Source organism: Procambarus clarkii, chromosome 68 (genome assembly GCF_040958095.1).
Source record: "Procambarus clarkii isolate CNS0578487 chromosome 68, FALCON_Pclarkii_2.0, whole genome shotgun sequence".
Classification (NCBI taxonomy): domain Eukaryota; kingdom Metazoa; phylum Arthropoda; class Malacostraca; order Decapoda; family Cambaridae; genus Procambarus; species Procambarus clarkii.
The window spans coordinates 3,586,953-3,600,849 of NC_091217.1; the positions used below are offsets into that span (position 1 = coordinate 3,586,953).

General features: G+C 46.4%; 1 protein-coding gene across 1 annotated transcript; it reads right to left on the reverse strand.

Moving 5' to 3' along the window:
* Positions 1-1,258: 1,258 nt before the first annotated feature.
* Positions 1,259-12,728, reverse strand: LOC123753329 (involucrin-like). The gene is made up of 2 exons (XM_045735329.2): positions 12,098-12,728; positions 1,259-1,410 (listed from the first exon to the last, which is right to left on the reverse strand). The coding sequence occupies exons 1-2, from the start codon at positions 12,726-12,728 to the stop codon at positions 1,259-1,261; spliced, it is 783 nt and encodes a 260-aa protein (XP_045591285.2).
* Positions 12,729-13,897: the final 1,169 nt, after the last annotated feature.

Consider the following 13,897-nt stretch of genomic DNA (forward strand, 5'->3'; position numbering starts at 1 on the left):
CTCCTATCAGGAACCCACTACAGCCCCTCTCCACCTAGTTTACTATGACACAGACGGAGTGGTTGCTCAGCGCCCTCTCCCTCTGGTTAGGTTAGGTTCAGTTGCCTCTTGAAGTGGAACCAGAGGCTAATGATCTCCTATGATCTCTCACGGTGTCTCTAGATGCAGGTGTGGTGTGGGAGATAGATATGAAACATGGGTGATGGTGGAGCGTGGAAGTGAGCGTGGTGTAGCTGGGAGGTGGTGTATGTGTGGGGGTGTGTGGGGGGGTGTGGGTGGGAGGAGAGAGAGAGAGGTAACGGGAGCCGGGTGGGGCTGAATGAGACGGGGTGGGGGAGTGGAGCCACAGTCAGCGAGGAAGGTGTAGTTGCCAGAAGATCAGTGGACGTGTGCGAGAATGTCCGTGTTTATGCTTAACTATTCTGTGTTGCCTGGTACTGAGCTTCAGCTCCTCGGACCCTGCCCCCTTCTTTTTTTTTTCACTGCAGGTTTTCTGATGCAATGACTCCCAATCTATTTGGGCTGTCAGTTTGTAGACAGCCTTGAATACCTTCACTCCTAGCTCGCTCCCTACGTCCTCTACTCCCAACCCTGGAAACACAAACCGAAACTGTCTCTATTTTCCGCTTGTTACAATTTGTAATAAAGTTGTTACATCTTGGCTTAACGTGTTTATGACGTATTAGAACGTTGTTACAACTTGCTATATTGGTTGTTATAACTGGTTAGGAAGTGTTAAAACTTGTTCGAACGTTGTACTAACGTCGTAGTTTTGGTGTGTGTTTGGCGGGAATACACACACTTAAAATGAACGTCAGGACCCTTTCCGGTTCTAGGAAACAGAATTACATTCATACAGTACTTTTCCTCGTTTCTCAGACTCCTTATAACGAATCTCGGTTTTGTTCAGATGACAACTAATTATAACGACTCGTCTACTCCTTGTTAGTATTCTTTATCCACTCGTCCTTTATAACTGCACAGACACCTAATCAATCCCACCGCTGCCACCATTTGTAACGAATCACTTTGTATCATTCAACCTTCCAGTAGTCCCTTATTGAGCCAACCACTTGGGCTGGACGGTAGAGCGACGGTCTCGCTTCCTGCAGGTCGGCGTTCAATCCCCGACCCTTCACAAGTGGTTGGGCACCATTCCTTCCTCCCCGTCCCATCCTAAATCCTAATCCTGACCCCCTTCCTAGTGCTATATAGTCGTAATGGCTTGGCGCTGTCCCCCGAAAATTCATATTCATATTCATTCATTATTGAGTCCATCTTCTAGCTTACTCAAGTTCTCTAATGGAGGTTTACAATCAATTCTGTCTGTATCGCACTTGTCAATAACCTTGGCATCACCTTCAATCATCAATCTGTAGGACACTAATTTGTTCAGAAGCATCATGAGCACTGTGAGACATCAGAATTGAGAATCGACTTGAGAATGGTCCAGGACGGACCGAAACGTCGTCGTCCCTTCACCTTCTAGTGTGTGTGGTCTGGCCATCAGACATCAGGATTATCTCAGTGCTTAGAGTGAACCTGTATCCTACATCGAGCATCTTGCTGAGATAGTGTGTATGTGTGTGTGTGTGACTGGGAGTGTGTGGTTGAGTGCGTAGCCATAAGTGTATGGCTGGGGGGAGGGGTGTTTGTGGATGTGAGTGTGTGTGTGTGTGGGGTTGGGAGTATGTGGCAACTGAGCGTCGTGATTGAGATGAGGAACCTTGCGATTGTGACAACCTTTGAGAGATATCAAACGCTGCCTACCATTCCTGTGCTTGCTCTGTGCTTGCCTTTGGGTTACCAGGATCTAACAGCCTGGTTGATCAGTCCAGCAACCAGGAGGCCTGGTCGACGACCGGGCCGCGGGGACACTAAGCCCCGGAAGCACCTCAAGTATGAAACTCAAGGTAGCCACCACGTGTTTTCTCTGGGATTACCATGTGGTTGTTCTGGGAATATTGTGGAGATACTCTGTTCATAAAGGGGGGGGGGGATTACTCTAATCCTGAGAGTATTAATCATCTTTTAAACAATTCATAAGACAGGTGCTGTTTGTCAGACCTCTAAATCAGAGGTCGGTTAGACACCTGCCAATCACAGGGCCCCCCCCTGTGATTGGCAGTTTTAATGATTATGAACTGTGAAGTTTATAATCATTTATTACCAGAATCTCTATCACAAGTAACCAAACTAGGAATCTGCTCGTAATATGTCTGTCCTGACGAGGAGTAGCGAGACAGGATCTGTCAGTCTTGATGTGGAGTAGCGAGACAGGATCTGTCAGTCCTGACGAGGAGTAGCGAGACAGGATCTGTCAGACTTGATGAGGAGTAGCGAGACAGGATCTGTCAGTCTTGATGAGGAGTAGCGAGACAGGATCTGTCAGTCTTGATGTGGAGTAGCGAGACAGGATCTGTCAGTCTTGATGTGGAGTAGCGAGACAGGATCTGTCAGTCTTGATGTGGAGTAGCGAGACAGGATCTGTCAGTCTTGATGTGGAGTAGCGAGACAGGGTTTGTCAGTCTTGATGTGGAGTAGCGAGACAGGATCTGTCAGTCTTGATGTGGAGTAGCGAGACAGGATCTGTCAGTCTTGATGAGAAGTAGCGAGACAGGATCTGTCAGACTTGATGAGAAGTAGCGAGACAGGATCTGTCAGTCTTGATGTGGAGTAGCGAGACAGGGTTTGTCAGTCTTGATGTGGAGTAGCGAGACAGGGTTTGTCAGTCTTGATGAGGAGTAGCGAGACAGGATCTGTCAGTCTTGATGTGGAGTAGCGAGACAGGATCTGTCAGTCTTGATGTGGAGTAGCGAGACAGGATCTGTCAGTCTTGATGAGGAATTTTGATGTAGGAACAGCCTGTCTCGAACTAAACAGTAACTAAACAGGAGGTCTCTGTCTCGACGAGCTATTTTGAGACAGGAGCCGTCTGTCTCAACGAGTGGCGACTCTTCCTCGAGTGTTTTTCTTTTTTTTTTTACCACGAGTGAAGGGCGACCATCCCGAACACAGCCTTGAATAGAACTTGTGGTAGAGAACATTACATGAACACCTTGACCTCCTCACAGCCTCTCACAGACAAAGGTCACAGGGGCTCTTCCCCGTGACCTTGAATTGGTCATTACCTTCCACGAAGTCATGGGCTTCTGACGGAGGGAGGGAGGGAGTGGGTGGGGAGTCGCTGGAAGCGTCGGTCCAAGGAGGTGATTGATCATTTGGCATTGGAGGAAGAAGAGTAAATTCCCAGTGATGAAATTCCTCTAGTATGTTTCGAGCTGCTTATTGTGGAAGGATACGAACTGGGAAAGGGAAGTATACTCAGGATAAAACGAATTTGTGCTTCCATAAAGGGTTTTGCAACCACTGCTGTCGGTTAAGTTCAAAATGTGTCGAGATCTATAGGTTATTTTACTGTAAGTTGTTTTATAAGTTATCAAGTTGCAGGCGATGAGTCACAATAACGTGGCTGAAGTATGTTGACCAGACCACACACTAGAAGGTGAAGGGACGACGACGACGTTTCGGTCCGTCCTGGACCATTCTCAAGTCAAGTTCTTAGGTCTGTAAGTTATGTTACTGTCTTCCATACTAGGATCAGGACCTGACTTCTAATTCCTACCCACTAAATAGTCCATTTTGATTTGCAAGATGTTAGCTTTAATATTAAACAGTTGGGTTGTTGCCACTCATTCGTTCTCCTGCTTAAGTTGAGTTCATTAAGTTTAATTAATGAACCTCGTAGCAGCTGGCATTTCCGTTCTTTTATATGTTAACGTTAAGCGTTCAGCCATCAGCACAGATCTGAACATCTGTAGCTATGACTGAAGTAGTTATCCCACAACATGGGACCAAGTATAGTACCTTGAAGTACTCTAGTGCCAATTGAGAGCCTTTTTTTTTAAGACTCTCGATTAAAAACTATTATCGGGGACCATTGCTGAAGGTGTAGTCCTTTATTAAGTGTGCAACAGCTGTATGAGATATCGAGTGTTCGAAGCTAAGGCAGAGCAGTCCTTGGTGCAATACCGATCCGAAGAACTTGCAATCTGCATTATATCAACTCTGCTGATTTTGGATTCATTCGGTGACTGATGCCTCTTGGTGAAGAGGTTCAAGAGAGATATTAAAGAATGTTGTCGTTTGTGGTAAGATAATTGTCCCTCAAGAACTTTTCCAGTAATTTGCATCATTGACATTTGTTACTAGTTGTTGGTCTCTGGCTGGTCCTCTCTCTCTCTCTCTCTCTCTCTCTCTCTCTCTCTCTCTCTCTCTCTCTCTCTCTCTCTCTCTCTCTCTCTCTCTCTCTCTCTCTCTCTCTCTCTCTCCACCCATTGTCATAGCCCCTTTATCCCAATCCTTATCCACACCCATTAATTCCACCCACTTATTCAAACCCGTATCACCTCCCCTCATCCCCCCCCCCTCCCCAGGTCACTCCTCACCAGGTATAACTAAAGGCCACGAGGCCGGGGATGCGGAGCTTGACCTTCCCCGTAAATCACTTTTAGGTAAACATTGCTAGGTGATCACCTCCACTTCTCCTGGCGCCCGTTATTCTACACGCAGTGACGTTTCCGAACAGCTCATTGAACGCAAACGCTTTCCGAACAGCTCATTGAACGCAAACGCTTTCCGAACAGCTCATTGAACGCAAACGCTTTCCGAACGCAGATTTTTCAATCTCCTCGCGTTCATAACAGCATCTCCTGCATCCATGTTTATCTGCGTCCGTGAATACGTTTATATATACTTGTCCGTAGACACATCCGTGAGTATGTTAGATATAACACGTTCGTGAAAAAAACGTGCTTGAATACGAATGTTGAACATGTCTATTAACATCTCTGTGAACATGTTCACTAAGATAGCTGTGAACACGTCCGTGGGGTTGGTAACATATTGTCCTCAGGCTGCCGTGCGTACGTACACGCGCGCGCGTGACGCAATTAGCCGATTATTGACGTGAACTGCTCAGATAACAAAAGCCTGATTGACTGTCAGGGATATACAGAACGGAGTACCGACACACACACGCACACACACACACACACACACACACACACACACACACACACACACACACACACACACACACACACACACACACACACACAAACACACACACACACACACACAGGGGAGCTGGGTGGCTGAATGGACAGCGCTCTACACTCGTGGACCTATAGACCGGGGTTCGATCCCCGCACCCGGCGGAGACAGATGGACAGAGTTTCCTTAACCCTGATGCACCTGTTACCTAGCAATAAACGGCCTGCTTCCTGCATGGAACCCTTACCTGAACCTAGATCGAGCTAGGAGCCTAACTCGATCCTGCAAACACATTTAAGGGAGTACATCTAGGCGAGTACACTCACACTCTTGCACACACACACACATGTACACATACAAACACACTTGTACTTACGTACACAAATAAGAAACATCTGTCGCCCACTCATCTCTGGGGTAATGATGTCATTTTCGGTTAATTATGACAGGGCTGTAATCAGTGAGTTCATCTAAGAGAGTTTGTTAGCGCCGCTTCGAAGGTTAATTCCCCTCACCATATGACTAAACCCCGGGCCATGGAGAGAAAGAGGAAGGGGAGGTGGGGGGTATTACAGGTGGGGGGGTAGGGGATATTTGGATAGGTTGGGAAAGTGGAAAGTGGAAAAGTTTGGATAAGATGAAAGAAGGGATAGGGAGATGTTTGGATAGACGGAGGCGAGGGAAGGGGGAACGTTTGGATAGGTGGAAGGGATGGGTGAGGGGTAGGTTTTGATTGGTGGAACAGAGGAAGAGGAGGTGGAGGATGAAGGGGAGGTGTTTGTGCGAACGGGGGGTGGGGGGGAGGGGAGTTGTTGGGGGGCTTGGATGTTGTCTTTAGTAATGAGATGACATCTGTATCCTGCTCAGAGTTCCTAATCTGTGAAAACACCTGCCAATGTCGGTTGATCCTATACTGACCTTTCTATAGGTAGGCCTATACCTGTTGGCATGTTTCGGCGACCTCATCCCTACAACACACACCTGTGTCACACACCTGTGTCACACACCTGTTTCAATAGGCCTTACTGATGTCAGACTTGCCTGGGCGACCTCTTCACCACAACATAACTCAGATTGAGTTAAATCTGAGATTAAATCCCTCTTTTTAAATCTCGTTTAATTAGTAATTTTCGAGAAATCTGAGTTGTTTTACAGATCTTAATTGGTCAATTAGTCGGTGTCCTAGCCGTCTGTGAGCCGAGTATAAGCTATAGGCATTATTTTTTTGAGATAGTTGAGTTAATGCATCAACTTTAAGTGATGTGACAAGTCAGATGAGTTGGGGGTGTTGTGTAGCTTTGTTCTCTAAGTTGAGTCACTAAGTTGAGTCTTGGTCACCTAACTTGCCGTTTGTGATCTGAACCTCTATTGTGTGACTTTGAGTTGTAATACTGACCCTGAATGATAATGATCTGAGTGGCTACACTGGCCTTATGTGACCTTAGTTGCTACACTGACCTTATGTGACCTTAGTTGCTACACTGACCTTATGTGACCTTAGTTGCTACACTGACCCTGAAATGCCATATGTTTAGTGACACGCCTCGCGCATGACAGCTGGGTGGACAGCGGTTCGGATTCGTAGTCCTGAGGTTCCGGGTTCAATCCCCGGTGGAGGCGGAGACAAATGGGCAAAATGTTTCTTTCACCCTGATGCCCCTGTTATCTAGCAGTAAATAGGTACCTAGGAGTTAGACAGCTGCTATGTGCTGCTTCCTGGAGGGTGGAGGCCTGGTTGAGGACCGGGCCGCGGGGACACTAAGCCCCGAAATTATCTCAAGATAACCTCAAGATAACACAACATGTTTCACTATGACCTTTAGACCTGTGTCTCCCGACCACACGTGAGTTACTAGTTAAGTTACTAGTTAAGTTACTAGTTAAGTTACTAGTTAAGTTACTAGTTAAGTTACTAGTTAAGTTACCTTAAACAACACCTCTGGTGGTATTTTGTTCGATGTTTAACGCTTAACAACTATTGATTTTCTCCGAGCACTTGGGCTGGACGGTAGAGCAACAGTCTCGCTTCATGCAGGTCGGCGTTCAATCCCCGACCGTCCACAAGTGGTTGGGGCACCATTCCTTTCCTCCCCCTCCCTGTCCTACGTCGTCCCATCCCAAATCCTTATCCTGACCCCCTTCCAAGTGCTATATAGTCGTAATGGCTTGGCGCTTTCTCCTGATAATTTCCCTCCTCAATCTTAAAAAAAAAACTAGTTAAGTATGTTTATAAATTACACAAATTCGGTTACGCAAAGGAGAATAAAAATAATTAATAATAATAATTCGCGTTGCAGGGACAGGAAGCCTGTGTATATATATACTTTAGGCTTATTTCAATGTCTCCCCCCCCTCCGCCCCAAGGTCAAACTATTGACCCTACCCAAGATGCAAACAGCTCAACAGTTGCTTAACTCCCGGGTATCTATTTACTGCTAGGTGAACAGAGGCATTAGGTGAAAAAAAGGAAGCGTGCCCCCCCAACCATTTCTGTACCACCCGGGAATCGAACCCGGGCTCCCCCGATTGTGAGTCAACCCGTCCACTCACATTATATACGTCTCGTTTGTACGAAATGCGACGTATTACTTAAAATTTTATGCGTCTTAAAACTGACGTTTTCCGTGCTACAGTGTCGAGAGGTTAAGTGGGTTGAGTGGGTTTGCACGTTTCTCGCTAGATAAAACAGTCGTATTTGTTACGTTGGGGCGCCTCAAGCGAATGGTTATAGGGTTCTCTCCACCTAAACAATGACATTCGCAAAAAAACAAGAAACAAAAAAATCCCCACTGAGATTATAACTTTCTCCTCTGTACTTAGCTAATGTCTCTCCCCCTCGCTCTCTCTCTCTCTCTCTCTCTCTCTCTCTCTCTCTCTCTCTCTCTCTCTCTCTCTCTCTCTCTCTCTCTCTCTCTCTCTCTCTCTCCTCAGCTCCTCTTCTAATCATATATCTTCGCATTCTGTTCCTCCTCTCCTTTTCTGTCCCTCTCTCTTTATCTTCTCTTCCTTTTCTACGCTTTTAACCTCTCTACCATTTTCTTGTCTTATTTTTTTTCCTATTATTTTTTTTCCTGTATTCTCTCTCTCTCTCTCTCTCTCTCTCTCTCTCTCTCTCTCTCTCTCTCTCTCTCTCTCTCTCTCTCTCTCTCTCTCTCTCTCTTTTCCATCTCCCTCTCACTCTCGCTCTCTCTCTTTCTCTTTCATTTTGTTCCCATTCCGCTCGCTTTCGGGAGTTTAAGATAGCACAGATCTTAGCTGTTGCAGATCGCGATATCTAGAGGTCGTAGCCTAATATCCCAAAACTGTTAAGATCACAGCTTTATAAACTTTGAAACATCAGATGCAACGAGATTCAAGCGATCACGATATTTGCAAAGGTCGCCCGGGACAAAACCTATTGCGCGCAATCCGCGATATCTTCCACTCACCAGGATCCGACGATATACGAAAAACACAAACAAATCGCAATTCAACCCCTCCCCCCCTCGCAAACAAGACCTATACACCACACGAATATCGCGATTATGTGCCTCTGTAATCCTTTACACCACCGCCCACGGGATGGGTATGGGGTGCATAATAAAGAAAGAAATTGAATCGAATATCGCCGATAAAAGATAAGGTACAAGATATACTTTAGCACGCGTCGGGGTCGATTTGTAAAATGGTGCATATGGCAAGTCCGGGATTTTATCGAGCAAGGTAGCATCAATCAGAGCGTAATTGCTATATCGCACCTGACATCCCCTGACCTCCTGATGGGTAACTGGCCTTGTTCAACGCGTCCTGTTTGCGGCGATGACTAAGGGGGGGGGGGTGGAAAGGGGGTGGGAAGGGGTGGAAAAGAGGAGGAGGATGGGGAGGACGAAATTGAAATTGAAATTGAAATAAGTTTATTGAGGTAAAATACACACAAAGGGATGAGGTAGCTCAAGCTATTCTCACCCCGTTACGAAACGAAGGACGAAGGAGAGAGAAGGGGAGGACGAAGAAAGAGGAAATGGAGGAGTAGGGAGAGGAAGAGGAAGAGGAGACGTAGTATAGACAAAGAGAAGTTTGTTATTCTGTATTTTGAAAGTTCAGCAACATTGTTATTTTCACAGTTTTAATTTAATGTTTATCAGCTTCTATGTCGAATGTGTTTTACATTCCGGGGAATTAGTGGTATTAGTGTGTGAACGTTGCTTGTGAAACAGGACTCTGGCTGTATCCTCATAAAACAGGACTCTGGCTGTAACCTTGTGAAACAGGACTCTGGCTGTATCCTCATAAAACAGGACTCTGGCTGTAACCTTATGAAACAGGACTCTGGCTGTACCTGTCAGTGATACAGTACATCTATGTTGTTGATATTAATCCTTAAAGTGTCTAGGTGCAGCATATTATAGTCTTGGCGTATATATATATATATATATATATATATATATATATATATATATATATATATATATATATATATATATATATATATATATATATATATATAATTTTGTTGTTATTGTATCGTCATCGTTAGGCAAGAGATGACTCGACTAGTAGTGCTGGATTTCGTGCTTTGACGTCTCATGCATTGCTGGGTCTGCAACACATGCAACACTGATCATGCGAGTAGTGAATGAAGAGGATCACCTTTTGTTGCAGACTCACTTATACACACACACACACACACACACACACACACACACACACACACACACACACACACACACACACACACACACGAAAGGAAACTATTGGAATCAAGAGAATAATCTAGCCAAACTGCATCTCTCTCTCTCTCTCTCTCTCTCTCTCTCTCTCTCTCTCTCTCTCTCTCTCTCTCTCTCTCTCTCTCTCTCTCTCTCTCTCTCTCTCTCTCCTCTCTCACCCATGTCTACACGCTTTCTTTTCCATCCGCTCCTCTCTAGCTTTCCGTCCCCCCTCCCTCAATCCCCCTCTGGAGACGCCGCGGCTGCTGTGAGAGCTGCCAGTCACCCTAAGTGTCAGTGTGCCGTCGCTCGCATCAAAGCCCAGAGGCACCAGAGGCACTGATTGGCACGTGGGAGAGGAATGGGAGAGTGAGAGGAATAGGGAACATCTTCACTTCACTCGCAAGAACCTGTGGAGGAGGAAGGGGGTAGTGTGACCTTGTGCAGTGAGGTTTTACATGTTCCAATTTTTTGTCTTGCTGGAAGAGTGAAGGACCTGGAGGCGTGTTTACGCGGGTTGTTGATCGATGAATGCGGTTGTTTCCTGTGTGACTGGAAGAGGGAAGGGAGAGGGGGGGAAAGGGGGTATGGAAGAGGGTGGGATGGGAGACGGGTGGAATGTGAATGGGAGGGTGAGAGGAGGGGGGGGGGGGGCCTTCAAAGTTTTGTTTCAATTCTCGGTTTCACTGACAGAGCTCAGTTTCGTTTGCTCTCTCTCTCTCTCTCTCTTTCTCTCTCTCTCTCTCTCTCTCTCTCTCTCTCTCTCTCTCTCTCTCTCTCTCTCTCTCTCTCTCTCTCTGTCTCTCTCTCTCTCTCTCTCTCTCTTTGCTGCTCTCTTTATCCTCTACTTATTCATTTTCTCATCTCATCTAAAAAGCATTTTCTTTCCTTCACTTCTCACGCTTCTCTTCTCTCCACTTCCTTAGCTCCTACTTCTCTTGTACCTCCCCTATTCATGTATGGGTTGAGCTCTATAGGCCTCGGGTCCCGCCTAGCAACCTTTAATCAACTGGTTCATGTGTTAACTAATCCTTTGGGGGTCCTGTCGTATCTACTCTGGAATCCAAACCTGAAGTTTGACGCCCCCCCATTCTCTCCCTCTCAGACTCTTCCTCTTCCTTTTTCCCCCTCTTCCTTCCTTCCTTCCCTCCCTCTCCCTCTTCTCACTACCATGATAGCCAAGTGATTCGACCTCTCAACGCGTCATCTTTTCTCCTATTCACCTATGCTCCCATTACCTTGCATTTGCTGGGACTGGACACTAGCAGCCACTTGTCAGACCATTCTTCAAGTTTGTCCGGGTCTTATTTTTAATTTCTTGCTGTCATCAAGTTATTTTATTCTCTAGGTCGTAGAATCTCTACATCTATAAACAGGGTTCAGGAACTGAGTGTCTAAATTTATTTAGAAAGCAAATTACAATATTGATGAACTAGTTTCAGGATTTCCTAACACACACACACACACACACACACACACACACACACACACACACACACACACACACACACACACACACACACACACACACACACACACACACACACAATCACACACACATCGACAGTCTACTCACAGTATTCGTTAGTTTAGTTTAATGAACACAAAGTTACTGAGTCACAAAATGGGTTCAGGAACTGGACCACTATTTATTTTTATGGAGTAAACAGTTTACCTTTGTCGGGTATCTTGAGGTTATTTTGAGATGATTTCAGGGCTTTAGTGTCCCCGCGGCCCGGTCCTCGACCAGGCCTCCACCCCCCAGGAAGCAGCCCGTGACAGCTGACTAACACCCAGGTACCTATTTACTGCTAGGTAACAGGGGCATAGGGTGAAAGAAACTCTGCCCATTGTTTCTCGCCGGCGCCTGGGATCGAACCCGGGACCACAGGATCACAAGTCCAGCGTGCTGTCCGCTCGGCCGACCGGCTCCCTACTGGTTATTGAACTCATATTTATGATAACGTAATAAAGGAAGTATTTTATTAAAATACTGAACCTAAAGCTAGATTATATTAGTTCAAATTCAAATTCAAAATTCACTTTAAAACATTTTATTCATAGTTTTATATATTTATAACTGCGTTGGTTTACACAAAATTTCAATATAATTTTTTCAAAAAAGTTATAATAAAACCATAATAGTCATTAAATATATAATTATATTGTGTATAATATAGATTTAGATTTAGATGACCGATCACCGGCTCTACAGGGGGTAGATGGTCACTCATCGTCTCTACAGGGGGTAGATGGTCACTCGTTGTCTCTACATGGGGTAGATGGTCACTCATCGTCTCTACAGGGGGTAGATGGTCACTCATTGTCTCTACATGGGGTAGATGGTCACTCACTTGTCTCTACAAGAGGTAGATGGTCACTCATCGTCTCTACAAAGGGTAGATGGTCACTCATCGTCTCTACATGGGGTAGATGGTCACTCATCGTCTCTACAAAGGGTAGATGGTCACTCATCGTCTCTACAAGGGGTAGATGGTCACTCATCGTCTCTACATGGGGTAGATGGTCACTCATCGTCTCTACATGGGGTAGATGGTCACTCATCGTCTCTACATGGGGTAGATGGTCACTCATCGTCTCTACATGGGGTAGATGGTCACTCATCGTCTCTACAAAGGGTAGATGGTCACTCATCGTCTCTACAAGGGGTAGATGGTCACTCATCGTCTCTACAAGGGGTAGATGGTCACTCATCGTCTCTACAAGGGGTAGATGGTCACTCATCGTCTCTACATGGGGTAGATGGTCACTCATCGTCTCTACAAAGGGTAGATGGTCACTCATCGTCTCTACAAGGGGTAGATGGTCACTCATCGTCTCTACAAGGGGTAGATGGTCACTCATCGTCTCTACAAGGGGTAGATGGTCACTCATCGTCTCTACAAAGGGTAGATGGTCACTCATCGTCTCTACAAAGGGTAGATGGTCACTCATCGTCTCTACAAAGGGTAGATGGTCACTCATCGTCTCTACAAGAGGGTAGATGGTCACTCATCGTCCCTACAAGAGGGTAGATGACCACTCACCGTCTGCAGCATCCGAAGATCACTGATATCAGTTTAGCAGATAAGGAAGATCAAAGATTCCCGGGAGCAACTCCTTGACCCGGCACCACAGACCCTATACAAGCGCCCTTACCTTGAGGTTACCTTGAGGTGCTTCCGGGGCTTAGCGTCCCCGCGGCCCGGTCGTCGACCAGGCCTCCTGGTTGCTGGACTGATCAACCAGGCTGTTAGACGCCCGATCGAAGGAATATACCAACTTTCCAGTGTCAATGGCATGTCCGGACCGGCTAATAGCTGGCTGGAGGCACCTCCTTCACGAAAGAGGGCAAGTGGGGGTGTGCCTCCAAGCCAGCAACAGCAACAGGGAACCCCCCTTCCACTCCACACGAGCCGTCTTAAAGTGAGTGCTGCGAGATGACGAGGCGTCATCTGTGTGGACCTCGTAGGTCAGCCAGTTTAAGGGAAATTAGGAGCCCCACTCCCACCCCCACTGAAGAAGATTGTTAGACTTGTGATTGGTTAAGAATGTGTGTGTAATTATTATGTTATTTAAGTGCTGCCTGATGCCACATGGGCGTGAGACTGGGTATGAGTCAAAGTGGGTGATAGAATGAACGAACGAATGAACGAACGAATGAACGAATCCGAAGAACAGTTTTCTTTCTTCACATACCTCTTTCTTCACAGTTTTTCAGGGGGGAGTTGCCTGATCCTCCCCCACCCCTAGGCTATGGATTCATTCCGGTGAACTGCTTAGGAGTAAAAAAGTAAGCTTTCACCTCTGCCGACTGAGCTTAGAGCAGGAGTAAGCTGTGGCGCAGCTGCTGCGTCTCTTCAGGCAGCTGCTGTTGCAAACTGTGATGCAACAGTATGACGAAAGGAGTGACAGGTGTCATAATGCAACCAGTGATGTCAACACGATGGGTCCGCCAAGAAGGCAGTGTAACCAGTGAACTGTATCCCCACTCATGCAGTGCTTCCACAGTCCCGTTACCCCGTGCATGCTTCCCCCCCCCCCACCTCCCCCAAGAACAGAGACATGTTGATCAGAGCGGCCCTTCTGATGAGGAAGGCATCTTGAGGCTTGCTCGCAAACTTGGGCGCCAAGAGAGGTGGAGGTCAATAAGC